Source organism: Schistocerca cancellata, chromosome 3 (genome assembly GCF_023864275.1).
Source record: "Schistocerca cancellata isolate TAMUIC-IGC-003103 chromosome 3, iqSchCanc2.1, whole genome shotgun sequence".
Classification (NCBI taxonomy): Eukaryota; Metazoa; Arthropoda; class Insecta; order Orthoptera; family Acrididae; genus Schistocerca; species Schistocerca cancellata.
In genome coordinates, this window is record NC_064628.1 from 208696577 (window position 1) to 208714178 (window position 17602).

The following is a 17602-nucleotide window of genomic DNA, read 5'->3' on the forward strand; positions in this document are numbered from 1 at the left end:
TTGCCTTCCCTACCACAATCCCCACATGCTCATTCCATTTCATATCGCTTTGCAACATTACACCCAGATATTTAAATGATGTGATTGTGTCAAGCAGGACACTGCTAATGCTGTATTTGAACATTACCATTTTGTTTATCCTACTCATCCGCATTAACTAATATTTTTACACATTTAGAGCTAGCTGGCATCCATCACACCTACTAGAAATTTTGTCTGAGTCATCTTGTACCATTTTACAGTCACTCAACTTCAACACTTTACCATACACCACAACATCATCAACAAACAACTACGAGGGCGGTTCAGAAAGTAACCTCCGATCGGTCACAGTGCGGGTTGTGGGGGGAGTAGCGACGTCATCTGTGCGTTCACGCACTCAACAGGTCAGTCGGCATCAAGCCGTGGTCGAGTGAACGTCGTACCTGTGCTAGTTTAGTTTTTGTGGCAGTTTGAAATGTGTGCTGCAATAGAAAACCCCGCCAAATGTGAAGTGCGTGCTGTCATAAGGTTTTTTACAGCCAAAGGATATTCTGCAGCAGCTATTCATCGTGAGCTTTGTGCCGTGTACGGACCAAGAGTTATGAGTGAAGGAGTTGTCCGTGAATGGGTACGTTTATTTAAAAGTGGACGAGAAAACTTTCATGATGAAGAGAGGAGTGGTAGACCATCATTGGTGACTGACGAACTCGTTCAGACAGTTGATGCAAAAGTTCGTGAAAATCGACGTTTCTCAATGTCGGAGTTGTCTACTGGTTTTCCACAGATTTCTAAGACTCTCTTGTATGAGATAGTGACAGCAAGATTGGGTTACCGTAAGTTCTGTGCACGATGGGTGCCCAAAATTCTTACCGACCACCACAAAACTCAAAGAATGGCCTCTGCATTAGACTTTCTGTCACGTTATGAGGACGAAGGAGAACCATTGTTAAACAGAATCGTGACCGGTGACGAAACCTGGATTAAGTACGTGAACCCTGAGACAAAAGAACAATCAAAGATGTGGGCACATTCAAATTCGCCTACCAAACCAAGAAAAGCCTCGCAAGATTTTTCTGCCAGAAAACTGATGGCAACGGTGTTTTGGGATGCCAAAGGGGTGTTGTTGGTTGAATTCATGGAACGTGGTACGACCATTAATCAAGGCGTGTACTGTGAAACAATAAAAAAGTTACGACGGGCTATACAGAACAAACGCCGTGGTATGCTGACTTCCGGTATCGTTTTTTTGCACGATAACGCCCGTCCTCACTCTGCTCGCAGAACAACGGCCCTTCTTGAGTCCTTCAAGTGGGACGTTATCAACCATCCACCTTACAGCCCAGACCTGGCGCCAAGTGATTATCACCTCTTCATGCATTTGAAGAAATGGCTCGGGTCACAGCGGTTTGATGACGACGAAGAGCTCAAAGATGTGGTCACAGGCTGGCTCCAGGCACAAGCGGGTGATTTTTATGCAGAAGGAATTTCAAAGCTTGTGAAGAGATATGATAAGTGCCTCAATCGCTATGGAGACTATGTAGAAAAATAGTGCAAAGATGTAGTTGTAAGATGTATATATTAAAATATTTTTATTTAACTTCGTGTATTTTTTTAAATCAACCGGAGGTTACTTTCTGAACGGCCCTCGTATAAATTGCTGCCCACCCTGTCAGCCAAATCATTAATGTATGTAGAGAATAATAGTGGTCTTGACACACTGCCCTAGGGCACTCCTGACAATACCCTTGTTCTGTTGATCACTCACCGAGGACAACATTCTGGGTTCTACTACTTCAGAAGTCATTGAGCCAGTGACATATCTGTGACTTTATCTATTCCATATGCTTGTAACCTCTTTAACAGCCTGCAGTGGGGATGTATCAAATGCTTTCCAGAAATCTAGTATATAGAAACTGCCTGTTGCCCTTCGTCTATAGTTCACAGTATATAACATGAGCTTTGCATGATGCTGATTTGTGGACATAAGATTCTCAGTCTCAAAAAATGTATTATATTCAAACTGAGAATGTGTTCAAGGGTTCTGCAATCTATACCACTGAGTGCTGATCATTCTAGACACAAGTAAAATTGCCTATATCTCAACAAGTGTTTGTTTCTCAGCATATATCTGTAGGGCTTTTCTTTAATTTGTAAGTACCAGTACTACTCTCGAACATTTGACTCTCTCTCTCTCTCTCTCTCTCTCTCTCTCTCTCTGTCAAAAGCAACTTGTGTTTTGATAGATATCGGAAATTATTATATATGCACACTTTAGATAGAATCAATCTAAATAAATAATACTAATCTAGTTGTTTCATAGAACACTGTGTCAGTGGAAAACTTTGGTTTATTTCTTGTTACAGACTAAATAGAAAGTAGAAATTTATGAGCTCATTCCGCAGGAGAGTCCCATATTAGTTTAGTGTGATACTGGTCTCTTGGTGTCTTTTTATTGTTATCTATTGAATGAAGGAAGATGAACAGTGGTACTAACACAGGTCATGAAAGCTATAACTTTGAAGCTCTTCTGCTAAATGTCTTGTACATGCCTGCCTTGTCTTATCCTGTGTGCCATGCTGTGCTGTCTGTTTACTATTGTCAGACAATATGACTTATCTTTCACTGATGGAGTTCTGGTCATTCATCGTTATATGCTCTCCCTGTTAACAAATATTCTTAAGCTGTATGTTACATTAGAATAATTTTGGAGTTTGGTATAAATTGGACATATGAAATGCCACTTTAAAAAAGATTTAGTTTTTAACAAGAAACAACTTTTTCTGTTGACAGTAGGCACTTCGTGAAACTTGATGTGCAGTATTTCTTTAGACTGAGTCCATCTACTCATGACAAAAAAATTGAATTGGAAATATCTAGCTAAACACCAAAGCAATTCTCATAGGGTACCAAGGATAAGAATGTGAACAAGACTGCTGCTATTTATGTAAACCAGTTGTTTTGTACATAATTATTAATTCAAATTGCTGAGTTGTTCTTAAATTGCCACCACCACTACGACATTAACTTTTTTAATTTTTCGGATGTAATTCTACTTTCTTATGTAATTTTTCACATTTTTGCACCACAATGGATCCTTGCTCCTTCCATCTGCATCAATACAGAAAAGTTTCCTTATCCCTAGCCAGATCCCAGTCCCACATACTGTTCCTGCCTTGTTGCTTGGCTCATGAAATCCCCCCTAACGGCCTTACTATCAAATTACCCATCTGTGGTTGCCACCCTTCCTTCCACAATAACCTCCACCTGTTCAGATTCCGCCAATCCTGAGCCCTCATCAACATAGTCCTGCAAAACCATATCAACCAAGCCCAATCCTCCTTGCAGTACCTTCTCTCCATCTGCAAAATTCTGTATGTAATCCCAAATTCCTGGAACCCATAAGACACATTGAAACTCTTGCCCTGCAGGAACTTGAGCAACATGCACAATGCCCCCTAAAAAAGCTCTCCATCCTGCTCACTTCCTACTCCCGCCTCAGAGTACCACTGTCCACCACTTCTACAACAGCCTCCAAACCTCCCCCACACCCCCTCATAGCTGACAAATCCTGTCTCGCAGATCTACTACACTTACCCCGCCCTCCAAAACTCCCTCCCGCCATCACACAGAACCCAAAACCTAAACAGACCTGCAACACAGTCATGAACCTTTCCTCCAGAAGCCTTAGTCCCACAGAAATATCAGTCCTTTCGGAAGGCCTCACCTTTTGCCGCACTCCCAAATTCAACCATGCAGGACTAGTTAAAGACCTTCTCTCTTTCTCCTGGTCCCTACAGTGGAAACACTTTTTCGCCACCAACCCGACCAATCACACTCAACCAAAGACTAATGTTGAACCTTGCCTAACTCAGTTCACTCCTTCATCCAACTGTGATCCACCCCCACTGCCTCCAAACCACCCCCTGTTAACTTTCCAGAATTTCTTATCCTCGAACCTTGCTTCACTATCGTTCCCCAAATCCCTCAACATGCATACTAACCTTACATCCGCAGAAAGAACCACAGTCAATCATCTAAAAACTGATCCCGATCTTATAATCCTACCTGCAGACAAAGGCTCCACCACCGTTGTTTTGAACCGCAAGAATTACGTGGCAGAAGGACTCCCTCAGCTGTCAGATACTTCCACCTACAAACCTTGCCACACTGACCCCATTCCAGCAATCCAGCAGGATCTACAGTCACTACTCAAATACTTGGGCCCATCCCAGAACCTCTCCCCAGAGTCCATCTCTCTACTTACCCCTACCACTCCCCGCACTCCCACATTCTACATGCTTCCTAAAGTCCATAAACCCAACCAACCAGGACTCCCAATTGTGGCTAGTTACTGTGCACCCACTGAGAGAATCTCTGCTCTCATAGACCAACACCTTCAACCTATTACCCGGAACCTGTCCTCCTATATAAAAGATACCAATCATTTCCTCGACTGGCCTCATTTGAACTCTTCTGTTGGGAGAGTTAATTTGGAGTTGGAACAGCTGCTTGGGTCGGGTGCGGGGGCTCAATTGGTGTGGTTCCTGTTGATTCTCTCAGTAGGTGGGACTATACCAGGCACGGCCTACATCTCAACAGGAAAGGGAAGGGGAAACTGGCTGGGGTAATAGCAGGAAATTTAAGGGGGGGAGGCACTACCATGAATGGTAAAATACCAGTGGTTACAGGTGTTGGAGCAGCACGTTTTTTAGGATAGGTAAGACAGAAAGATGTCAAGTTCTACGAGAGGTCAGGATTAAAACAAATGTTCAGTTTAGGAAAGAAATTAAACAGGACAATTCTAGCACATTGGATCACCAATCACAGCTGCTGTCAATTATAAATTTTCACCAATCACCAGAAATTTTATCTCCACCAAGTTGTATCTCAGACCTAGGTAATTGCATTGATGAATTAAAGTCACCCAACCCAGTTGACATAATCTGCCTCTCTGAACACCATGTGACCACTGGTATAGGAACTAGGCCTAAGCACAATGAGAAACTCAGACAGGAGAGTACTGCAAATGTTAAAATAAGGAAAGGTTCTCATAAAAGTATAATTAAAAATAATGTAAGTATATTTCATTAAAATATTGGGAGTTTAAAGAATAAAATAGATGAGCTTCTGGTTTGTTTAGGAGATTTAGAAGCTGAGGATGAAATAGATATACTATGCCTGTCTGAGCATCACATTGTTACTGATATGGATAAGGTAAATGTAAGTGGATATAAGCTCTCTGCACATGTAATGAGAGAAAATATGGAGAAAGGAGGAGTTTCCATATATGTCAAAAGTTATCATTGTGCAAAAAGTATAGAAACAATAAAGTTTTGTGTAGAGAAACATATAGAAGCATGTGCCTGTGAACTTAAATTAAACAAAGGCACATTTATAATTGTAACTCTATATAGGTCCCCATCAGGAAATTTTCATCTATTTCTGAAAAATTTGGACTCCTTGTTGTGCTATCTGTCAGACAGGGGGAAGCAAATTATTATTTGTGGGGACTTCAATGTAGATTCTCTGAAAGAGGGTAATAGGAAAAATGACCTTGAAGTATTACTCGGTTCTTTCAATTTGACACCCGTTATTGATTTTCCTACTCGGGTGGTAAAGGATTGCAGCTCACTGATAGATAACTTCTTTATAGACCAAGATAAGTTTAACCAAATAAATGCTCAGCCTGTTGAGAATGGTCTTTCTGATCATGATGCACAGCTAGTTACAATATATGACATAGCTCCATTCAGCAATACTAAACAGTCCTCCAAAGTAGTACGTTCAGTCAACGATTTAACAATTGCAAATTTCAGGGAAAGCCTACAGCAGTTAGACTGGGATGAGGTGTACCGTGAACCTGATGCCAATTTAAAATATAATTTATTTCATGACATTTTTGTAAATGCATTTGAAAACTGCTTCCCCAAGAAAATAGTTAAATATACTTGTAAGAAACCTTGTAACCTTGTAACAAACTAAGGGTATAAAAATATCTTGTAACCGGAAAAGGGAAATGTATCTGACAGCAAGAAAGAGTAGTGACCCAGAAACTATCAAACATTATAAAAACTACTGTGTTATATTAAGAAAAGTTATTAAAAAATCCCGAAGTATGTGTATCATGTCTGAAATCAGCAACTCTGATAATAAAATTAAAACAATTTGGAATATTATTAAAAGAGAAACAGGTCAACCAAGAGCACAGGAAGACAGTATTACCATCAAATTGAATGAAAACTTTACGAACAAAAAGTCAGAAGTTGAAAATATTTTTAATAATCATTTTCTAAATGTTGTGGATATAGTAGGATCCAATTGATACAATTGAAATCTCACCCACTTCTCCCTCTGAAATTAGGAAAATAATAAACTTGCTTAAAAGCAAAAACTCACATGGAATTGATGGCATTTCCAGCAAAATACTAAAAGCTTGTTCTCAACAGATAAGTAAGATTCTCAGCCACCTGTGTAATAGCTCTCTGGAACAGGGCATTTTCCCTGATAGACTGAAATATGCTTTTGTTATACCTTTACATAAAAAGGGGGATAGATCTGATGTCAACAATTACTGTCCAATCTCCCTTCTAACAGCTTTTTCCAAAATTTTTGAGAAAATAATGTATTCAAGAGTAGCTTCACATATCTGTAAAAATGAAGTACTAACAAAATGTCAGTTTGGTTTCCAGAAAGGTTTTTCAACAGAAAATGCCATATATGCTTTCACCAATCAAATTTTGAATGATCTGAATAACAGAACACCACCCATTGGGATTTTTTGTGATCTCTCAAAGGCTTTTGATTGTGTAAATCATGAAATTCTGCTAGACAAGCTCAAGTATTGTGGCATGAGTGGGACAGTGCACAAATGGTTTAATTCGTACCTAACTGGAAGAGTGCAGAAAGTTGAGATAAGTAGTTCTCATAACATGAAAAGATCAGCACTTTCCTCGAACTGGGGAACTATCAAGAATGGGGTTCCACAAGGGTTAGTCTTGGGTCCTTTGTTGTTCTTAATATATATTAATGACTTGCCATTCTACATTCATGAAGAGGCAAAGTTAGTTCTCTTTGCTGATGATACAAGTATAGTAATCACACCTGACAAACAAGAATTAACTGATGAAATTGTCAATACTGTCTTTCAGAAAATTACTAAGTGGTTCCTTGTAAACGGACTGAATTTTGATAAGACACAGTACATACAGTTCCGTACAGTGAATGGTATGACGCCATTAATAAATATAGACCTTAATCAGAAGCATATAGCTAAGGTAGAATATTCCAAATTTTTAGGTGTGTCCATTGATGAGAGATTAAATTGGAAGAAACACATTGATGATCTGCTGAAACATTTGAGTTCAGCTACTTATGCTATTAGGGTTATTGCAAATTTTGGTGATAAACATCTTAGTAAATTAGCTTACTACGCCTATTTTCACTCATTGCTTTATATGGCATCATATTTTGGGGTAATTCACCACTGCGGATTAAATTATTTATTGCACAAAAGCGTGTAATCAGAATAATAGCTTGAGTCCACCCAAGATCATCCTGCAGACATTTATTTAAGGATCTAGGGATATTCACAGTAGCTTCTCAGTATATATACTCTCTTATGAAATTTGTTATTAACAACCAAACCCAATTCAAAAGTAATAGCAGTGTGCATAACTACAATACTAAGAGAAAGGATGATCTTCACTATTCAAGATTAAATCTAACTTTGGCACAGAAATGGGTGAATTATACTGGCACTAAAGTCTTTGGTCACTTACCAAATAGTATCAAAAGTCTGACAGATAACCAACAAGTATTTAAGAAGAAATTAAAAGAATTTCGGAATGACAACTCCTTCTACTCCATAGAGGAATTTTTAGATATAAATTAAGAAAAAAAAATATATTAAAAAATAAAAGATAAAAAAATAAAAAACACAAAAAAATAAACAAGTTGTTAAATTAACTTAATTATGTCATGTATTGGAAAATTTGACTCGTTCCACATCATTACGAAATATCATATTCTGATCCATGGAACTAGTATTAATCTAATCTAATCTAATTTAATCTAATCTGACTCTCCACAGTTCCTTTCCCTTTACCACACGGTGCCCTGCTCATCACTATTGATGCCATCTCCCTGTACACTAATGCCCATGGCCTTACTGCTATCGAACACTACCTTTCCAGACACCGTATGGATTCCAAACCAACAACCTCCTTCCTAGTCTCCGTGACCAACTATATCCTCACCCGTAATTACTTCTCCTTTGAAGGCATTACCTACAAACAAATCCGCAGTACGGCTATGGGCACCTGCATGGCAGCATCCTATGCTAACCTATTCATGGGCCATGTAGAGGAATCCTTCGTATAAACCCAGAATCCTAAACCCCTCACCTGGTTCAGATTCACTGATGACAACTTTGCTATCTGGATTGAAGGTGAGGACACCTTATTCACATTCCTCCAGAATCTCAACAACTTCTCCCTCATTTGCTTCACCTGGTTGTACTCAACCCAACAAGCCACCTTCCTAGATGTTGACCTCCACCTCAGAGATGGCTACATCAGTACCTCCGTCCATATCAAACCTACTAACCACCAGTAATACCTCCACTTCGACAGCTGCCACCCATTCCATACCAAGAAGTCCTTTCGTATAACCTAGCCTTCCGTGGTGCAGTGACGAGCAGTACTTCTCTAAATATACCAAGGGTCTCACTGAAGCCTTCACTGACTGTAATTATCCCCCCATCCTTGTACAAAAACAAATCTCCCGTGCCTTATCTTTCCAGTCTCCCACCACCTCCCAAAGTCCCACAGTTCGGCCACAGAGGAGCATTCCCCTCATAACTCAGTACCATTCGGGACTGGAGCAACTGAATTACATTCTCCGCCATGGTTTCGATTACCTCTCGTCATGCCCTGAAATGAGAAATGTCCTACCCACTATCCTTCCCACCCCTCCTACCGTGGTATTCCGCCATCCATCAAACCTACACAATATACTCGTCCATCCTTACACAACCCCTGCTCCCAGTTCCTTACCTCATGGCTCATACCCCTGTAATAGACCTAGATGCAAGACTTGTCCCATACATCCTCCTACCATCACCTACTCCAGTCCGGTTACTAATATCACCTATCACATGAAAGGCAGGGCTACCTGTGAAACCAGTCATCTGATTTACAAGCTAAGCTGCAACCACTGTGCTGTATTTGATGTAGGCATGACAACCAACAAGCTGTCTGTCTGCATGAATGGGCACCGACAAACTGTGGCCAAAAAAACAAGTGGATCACCCTGTTGCTGAACATGCTGCCAAACATGATACCCCTCATCTCAATGACTGCTTCACAGCCTGTGCCATATGGATCTTTCCCACCAACATCAGCTTTTCTGAATTGCGCAGGTGGGAACTTTCCCTGCAATACATCCTACGTTCCCGTAACCCTCCTGGCCTCAACCTCCATTAGTCACTGTCCTCAGCCACACCCAGTCTTTTAATTTTTTTAAATTTCTCTCCTTTCCGCTACTTACCCCTTCCCTCCTATGCACCTTCTTTCCTGCCCTCCGTCTAAACTGCAACACTTCACTGTCCGCCACTCCCACCATACTATCACTCCCCTCCACACCCCAGCCTCCTCCTTACTCCCACCCAGTCGCCACTCCCATCATGCACTGGTGCTGCTGCTCGCAGTGTAGTTTGAGCTCTCTGAGACTGCAGACGTGTGTGCAAGTTGCGTTTGTGTGTGTGTGTGTGTGTGTGTGTGTGTGTGTGTGTGTGTGTGTGTTTCTACTGCTGACAAAGCTATGATTGTGTGAATCTTTTTATTGTGCCTATTGCGACTCAACATCTCCGCTATATGGTGAGTAGCAACTTTCCTTCTCTGGTATTGTAACTTTTTAATAATTGAAACAGCCATATATCTCTAGTTTTAATACATAGTTTTAATTTCCATAAATTGTTAGATTTAATTTGGAGAACATTATTCTTTATGAACTACTATTGATTGTAGTGTTGTATCTCTTTCAGTTTTGAAGATGTTCAAAGTAATTTTCCCCCTGTGTTACATAAATACATGGAAGGGCAAGCGAAGGAAATTGTACGTCAATGTGTGGAGCCACCTTTGCGAAAACAGTCAAAAGGTCCTCCATTCTCTCCATCACCTTCACTTCAGAAAGCTGTCATCTTTCTTATCTCTACGGTCCATCAGCTACCAGGAGAGAAATGCCAGATATGTCGTGGGCAGTGCTTACCTCTTGAACCACAAGTAAGTAACATTAACATATTTTTATAAAAAATTGATAAGGGTTGCAAGTAAGTTAACCATGCTATATGAAAATTCTGCCTAAGAGAAACAGATTCTGTTATAGTAGCACTGAAGCAAAACTGTTATACCCTCTCTGTGCACTCCACATATTGCATTACAGCTGACTCAGATCACCCCTGAGCTGACTTATATGCAGATTGTGGCATGAGTTCCACTGTAGGACATGCCTGATGACCTACACTCTCTGGGTAGTGATACCACAGTGGTTGATAGTAATGTTGTGCCAGCTATTCTGAATCAGTAGTGACGTTAGATGGTGCCACTACACCCTGCATATTATTTCGAAATATTTCTGTAGCTTATGTGTCAGTTGCATTTGATGAAACAGGAACCATATATAAACATCTATTGTTAATTAACTGAACAAGATCACAGAGAAGAAAATTGCAAAAATTGTTGACATCTTAAAATTGACATGAAAAGAGGTGGCCAATGTATCAAGTGTACTACAGCAAGTTAATTTCATAGTACAGATGCACAATTAAAAACTCTTTTATTGTATGTGCATTGTTCTTGTTGAATAATTGTTATTCATAATTCTGTGGCAATGTACTGAAGATATCTAAATACAATTTTGAGTATAGCCTTTAGAAGAAGAAAATTGTGGAAGTTTAAATTAATTTGAATTTTCAAGACTGAACCTTTCTAAATTCAAATAACAATTATTACATTCTAAATATAATAAGGGAAAGACAAAACTCACCTGTAGTGACTGATGATTGGAGCATAGAAATGCAGAAGAGACAATACTATTCACACTTGTTTTCAAGCTCTTGCTCTTTTTCTAATAAAAGTACACACATTTTCACACACAACCACATAGGCATTCACCCCAGCAAAGACAGTGAAGACTAGAAATGCTGATACATTCTGACATTTTTACTCTCAGCTCTGATCGAAACAGTAGCAAGAAAACATTGTACACAATTGCTGTTTTGTTAAAATACAAATGAATGTTGCTGAACACATATCTATGATAACACTGAATATTGTCAAACATTTGCACAAGTTTGAGTGTTTAGGGTATTAGGATACTTTTCTGTAAAACAGATCCCGAGTGAAATCTGTGCGGAATAGAAAGCAATGGAGAAGCCAGAGTTTTTCTCCTGTTACTGCATAGCATGCTAAAAGGATAGGAATACAGGCAGAAAGATAAAGAATTCTAATCATAAGATAGCACTAAAAAATCAAATCAAATCATTTGCTGCAAAACTACATTATGGAAAAAGGTAATTGTAATGATTCAGAAAAGGTGGTATGGAATAGAAATCCTGATACATTGAGTGAAAAGACAAATAAAGTAAGAAAGAAAAAAAGATAGAGAAGAAGTGGAAAAAGTGATAGAATGAAGGCGTGTGTAAGTGGAACCACTGAACAAGGAATAGAAAAGCTACAAGAAAATTTAGGCACTAGTGAAGATGAATTTTTCTGTTGTTACTAAATAAACTGTTAAACTGATCTACAAGCCACAAAGTGGCATCCAATTTAAAGGCTTACAATAGTCAGGAAGTCATACAACATTCATTTGAGTTATGTGATTGCCGTCATAATAATAATAATAATAATAATAATAATAATAATAATAATAATGTCATTTGACATCTACAGCTGAATAAAAATCTCTTCAAGACTTTTCCATGCATTACTGTCTTCAGCTTGTAATGTAACAGATCGTGATGAACTGCTGAAGAATGCAATACACACCTTTAGTGATCATACTGCTACGCATTTAATGCATACACTTTTGTTACTACAGCAACCTTTATTTTTCACTAACATTGAAAACTATTCATTACTTTGTTTCCAAGCATAATCAATGTCACCATGACTTAATTATGTAAAAGCTGTTTATTTGTCATATAAACACTGTTATATTCCTAGTATTTTTATAATTCCAAATAAAAGTAAAAGCACATCATGACTCTATACAATGTAAAGTTCTGACACAAATGTTAGTAACATGTTTGGTAAAGTAATTATATGTGCAATGAAAATCTGGCAATTTCTTATTGTTAAAACACATACATCATAAAATTGTTTTTGAAATGATGGACCTTGCATAATTCTAACTAGAAAATCTATATTTACAGTTCATTAAGCACTCCGTGGTGCATTTCAGTAGCTCTTGTAATCATTTTTTGTAATTATAATTTAGTTAAAATATTATTGTCGATATTAGATATATTTATTTAACACATATTTCTTTTTCATATTCCAACTTAACTGAAAACACACTTTTCAAGTGATCAGAATAGTTTTAGTGATGTGGAATCTATTTGTCTGACTTTTCTCCCAGTTTTGAATTTGTAACCATGTTGACTAACTCTAATGGAAGCTCTACAGATTTTCAATCAATATTGTGTTTCTAAAGGGCTGTCAGCAGTGGCAGCTGGTGATCACGTGCTAACATATTACTGCACTTTGTAAATATCATACTTAAATTATGCCATTTCTCTTCAAATGTGAACCAGAAATCACATTAAAAATTCATCATTTCTCTTCGAATGCAAGCTGTAAATCGCATTAAAAGTACACCAGTTCACTTCGAATGTGTGCTGGTAAGCAAGTAAAACAAGACAGAAAGTGTTTTATAGTGCTCTCTCCACAATAACTGAAAACCAATGATGAGTGCTGAAAAGTGGTCAACTGTGCTGTGGTCAACTCAGAGAAGGGATGCAGCTGGTCTGTTTTTGACTGTGCATACTCTAATGTGACTTCATCCCTTCTGCTTCCTGTACTATGAGTGCTATATTGGGTGGTGATAAAAAAAAGTGAGTACACGGGAAATTAGTATGAAAGTGTTTTCTGTAGATGATTTGCTAAAAAGGCCTTTTTCCAGTAAATCTTTGGAGCAGAAAGTGAGAGTTAGTGTGTTAGGTGGATCCACTCAAAATTTAAATCTTAACTACAGGAGGATGTGAGACAGGGCTCACTGATTTGGGTCAAAGTATGCAACTAGAAGCAGGTAGATGCCCTTTTCAAGTTTCTTGAATATTTTTCCTGAGTAGGCCATAGGAAAGGGTAAAATATTTTCTTAAAGATATACGCATAGAGTGTGAGGGATATTTGAGCAGCATTTTACTTCAGTTCATATACATAATATTAGTATATTCACTATAGTTATGATTACTACCCTTGTAAGTCAAAAGGCTATTAGTGGGGGGGGGGGGGGGGAGAAAAAAGGAAAAAAAGAGGGCAAGTTATTAGGACTTTTAGTACGGAAGTGTTTGAAAAGAGCTCAGGGGGAGTGAAAGATCTAGGACATATTAATGTTTTAATAAAAAAAAAAAGCAGAAATCATAAACATGTAAACAAAGTACTTGATCTTAGTACATTAAGTTAAGCTAATATTGCAGTAATATTAAGTTGTGCCAGCATTATGCTGTAGTGGAAGACAATCTGTTTATTTTTGTAATATTGTAGCACATTGGTAAAATTTTACACAAATCGCCACTGGCTGTCAGTATAGATTTGGTTAAAACTGAATCACAAGCTTTCTCACGATCTATAAATCCCAAAGTGGTAATTTATACTCATTGCTCCATTCTTTGGTTTCATTCATAATTTGCCAGTGGTCCATTTTGCTATGTCAAATTCAAAAGCCAGCTTGTTATTTTGCCTGATTTCCCTCCTCTCTCTGTTGTTGGTAGTGATTTTAGTTAATATCTTATACATTATGAAGAGGAGAATTGTGGATCTACAGCTTTTTTGTAGCCTTTCTTGTGAAGGAGAATAGTTACAGTATTGTTTTGTGTGAATTGTCTAAACAATTTCATAAATTCCCTTTATTTTGCTTGCAGCTTTAATCATTTCTACTGAAAGGCTGTCCTGAGCAGGGATCTACCCTTTCTTCACACCTCATATGACTTCATATGCATCATCTGTTCTTTTATTATTATTTTCTTTTTTTCTGTTCGTTCCTTTGCAAAATTTTCATTGTGTCATCTCTCACCCTCACCTTATTGAAGAAATGTACAAATATTTCAGCATAAATGTACCACATTCCCTTTTTTCTTCACTTGGAAATATTGCTTTTTGTAATAGCTGATTTGTTCCATTTGAGATTTTCTTTTCTCCCTGCAGTACCTTTTTCCTGTTTATATTATAGTCAATCTTGTGGGTGCTGTGGGGCAGCTGCATTGTCAGAAGGCTGATTCACTAGGGCATGAGGCTGGATGGCAGACTAGTGAGGCCAAGGAAGAAGTGGTTGTCAAATTAAACACTTTATTTTTAACTTATTGGTTCTGTGGTGTGGTGGGAGTGGAGGGTGTCCACACTCCATCCCACAGGAGTGGGCCAGTAGGCTAACACCAGCCCAAGTGGCTGCAACATGCTGATTTGCTGCCATCTGCACTCAACACTGGGTCCATGGCTTTGTTAAATGAACCACAGCACTTGTGTCAGCAGTGTATATTGGAATCTTGCAGAGGTAGCACTTCTTCAATGAATGACCAAACCCAGGCGGCTAAGGCAAGTGGCAAGAGGTGTGCCCACTGTATTGTTGGGAGGTGGCTGCTGTGCCCAGGGTGTAAGCCACTGCCTCCTGGCAGGAGTCTTACTGTTGCTGGTGTGGACTCACAGGCATGCTGCACTGTGGCACCATGTCCAGTGGACAGACTTAGCCCGCACCATGTCCAGTGAACATGCTTAGCCCAGGAAGCAGGTACCCTGGCAGGCGCTCAAACCCACAGATAAGGCTGGTGGCTTTATGTTGTCTCCTTATCTGGCATAGCCTCTGTGTCATGACGGTACTGCTGGATCGCAAATAAATCTGCTTCAAAAGCAATGATTACTTGTACCAGATAGTAGTGCACGTGTTGTGCCAGTGCACCCTTACTGGTCATATACTCGGCAACACCATCAAAACATTGATGATGGAGACATGACCTACCCTGTGCAATGCATTACAGCTGCACTGGAAAGCAGAACTGAATGAGATTAGCCATTCGTGTAGTAATTTCAAATGCTTGTTGTCTTAACCCAGATTTCGACGAGCTGCACTCCACGGTCCCTGCCAGCTAATGTAGTGTTCCACTACACTTTCTCATAAATTTTACTCTTAACCTGGTAGCTGCCCTACATTACCCCCATCCATGGAAATGAGCTGGCCCTTTGAATATTCCTTAGAACCAGTTCTCCACTGTGTGTCGACTATACAACTCAAGTTCCCCTTAAAAAACATCTGGCAGGAAAGATTTCAAAGTTCAGAGTCTGCGCTTGATGTCAATCCTTACATGGTAAATGCCTCCTTATATTATGTAATGGCTTATGTCTATCCCCTTAAGAGTCCATTGGTTCCTCCAGAACTTTATCACTTTGTGCTTCTACACTTCACTTCACACGTATGCCCTTGACAATTTGCAAACATTCCCTGCTTATTCAGTGGCCTTATATCCTCTTAAATTCTATCCTACATCCTAGGAATCCAATTTACTGGGATCTGTGTTCTGTTGATTGGTCTACTGGGTGGCCGTCTGCTTCAAATAGATGAAGACTGTGGAATGCAGAGTTAGTCAATAAGGCACTATGTATTGTGACACTCAAGGTCGTAGTTACTCATTGTTCCCCTTCCCAGTATTGTTTAACTTCTTGCATTGACTGCTCCACAGAGATTCGCCACTATTGCTTGACTGTTAATTGGTACAGGGAATGGGTTAAGTCTAGTTCCCACATGAGTCAGGAAGGGTTAGGATCTGCCTACTAGGCTCTGCTGTCAATTCTTGCTATGATGGAAGTTCTTTCTGCACTTTTCTCAACCCTGACAGATACTGTTTTGACAATGACAAAATGGGACTCAATAGCCCATGTAATGTATGTTAAGTGGCCTCTCAAAAGCATCTCATCTCCACTCTCACATCCCAGATGCAGTCTGCTAGTGATAGGAGTAGTCTTACCATGGTGACTCTTGCAGTCAATACTTCTGCTTGTGCTTTCCTGACCTCCAGGTCCCCATTCATAGAGGTCTCTGATGCTTTTGTGTTGCCCATCACCTCGCTTGTCAGCTTCTGGAGCATATGCATATAGTTTAACACTCCATTCTCCAAGCTCGCAATGTGTGTGGTGTGGCACTTCACCACTGACTTATTATCCTTGGCCAGCTCCTTCACTGCCTCCATTATCCTGTTCAGTTCTCTTATGTACCCAGAGCCTGCTACTCCAAACAAAATCCTTCCCCCGGTGTCTATCCAACCTTTCTTCTGCTGTAGTAATGAACATGGCTTCACCTCCTCAAATTGCTGCATCTGCCCTTGCAACTGCTCATATGTCTTGCACAATTTCTTGTACTCCCCTGAAACTTCCCCAGGTACTCCCTTGTTCTTGGCTACCCATCACAAACCATAAAACACGTCCTCCAGTCTCCTTATTTCATTCCAGAACTCTCATGCATTAAACACTAAAGTCAGTATCTATTTCTGACTACTAATCATCACGTCCCCTTATCTGGCAAACAGAACTCCTCAGTCCATATGTTGGCTCGACAGTATCCCCACTCTGCCCCAAGGACAGCTAAAGAACCCTTAGTCTGACACACAATTCATACTTTCACCCTTAAAATACTACTCCCGGTACCCTGCACACAATATCATAAATAACCATCTATAAACAAAATAAAATACATCTGCTACTTCTGTGACTTCAGTGCATATGGCACTTCTTGCATGGTTTATTTACACTTTCCTGTGTACTTCTCCAATTCATCATTTTTGCTTTTCTTCTGGTTCCACTGTAACTATCCCTGGGGTTGACTCCAAAATGCCTCTGAACAGTTGTAGATGTCCAACATTCACTGTTGTCGACTTCATCGACAGCTGCAGGATAACATTGAGTGAATATGTGGCTTCTATTACCTGACAAGGACCTTGGAACCTTATCACAAATGTCATCTTGTCTTTTTGTGTGTAAAGGCTAGGCATCACCTCCCACTGCCCCACTCTGTACTGCAGTGGAATATAGCATTTGTGCCCTGTATCTGCACTGAGCCAAGAAGGCATGGTTTCAAATGATTTAAGCTATGAAATGATGTAACAATTTTATGAATAACTCTTCTGTATTTTTCTTCTCTGATGTAACAATTATAATGTTAGATGAACAGATCTCTTATTAATTCTTAAATCAGAAAACCACCTCCAAACAGAGTCTTAGAACAGAACAGACTTGACTATTAGAACAGAATGACATTTGCGTTAAACTTTCTTCACCTGTTTCCAGGTAGTGTCATTTTATCAGCAGCATCCATTTCTCCATGCCTTGCATGACACCACCAAGCCATGACGCCAAAG

The 17602-nt window shown here is 39.4% G+C and overlaps 1 protein-coding gene across 1 annotated transcript in view; it reads left to right on the forward strand.

Moving 5' to 3' along the window:
* Positions 1-17602, forward strand: part of LOC126174827 (uncharacterized) — a 120355-nt gene that overhangs the window by 68473 nt on the left and 34280 nt on the right. Inside the window, exon 5 of the mRNA XM_049921206.1 lies at positions 10025-10262. Within this exon, the coding sequence (XP_049777163.1) occupies positions 10025-10262 (238 nt within the window). The remainder of the gene's footprint in view (positions 1-10024; positions 10263-17602) is intronic.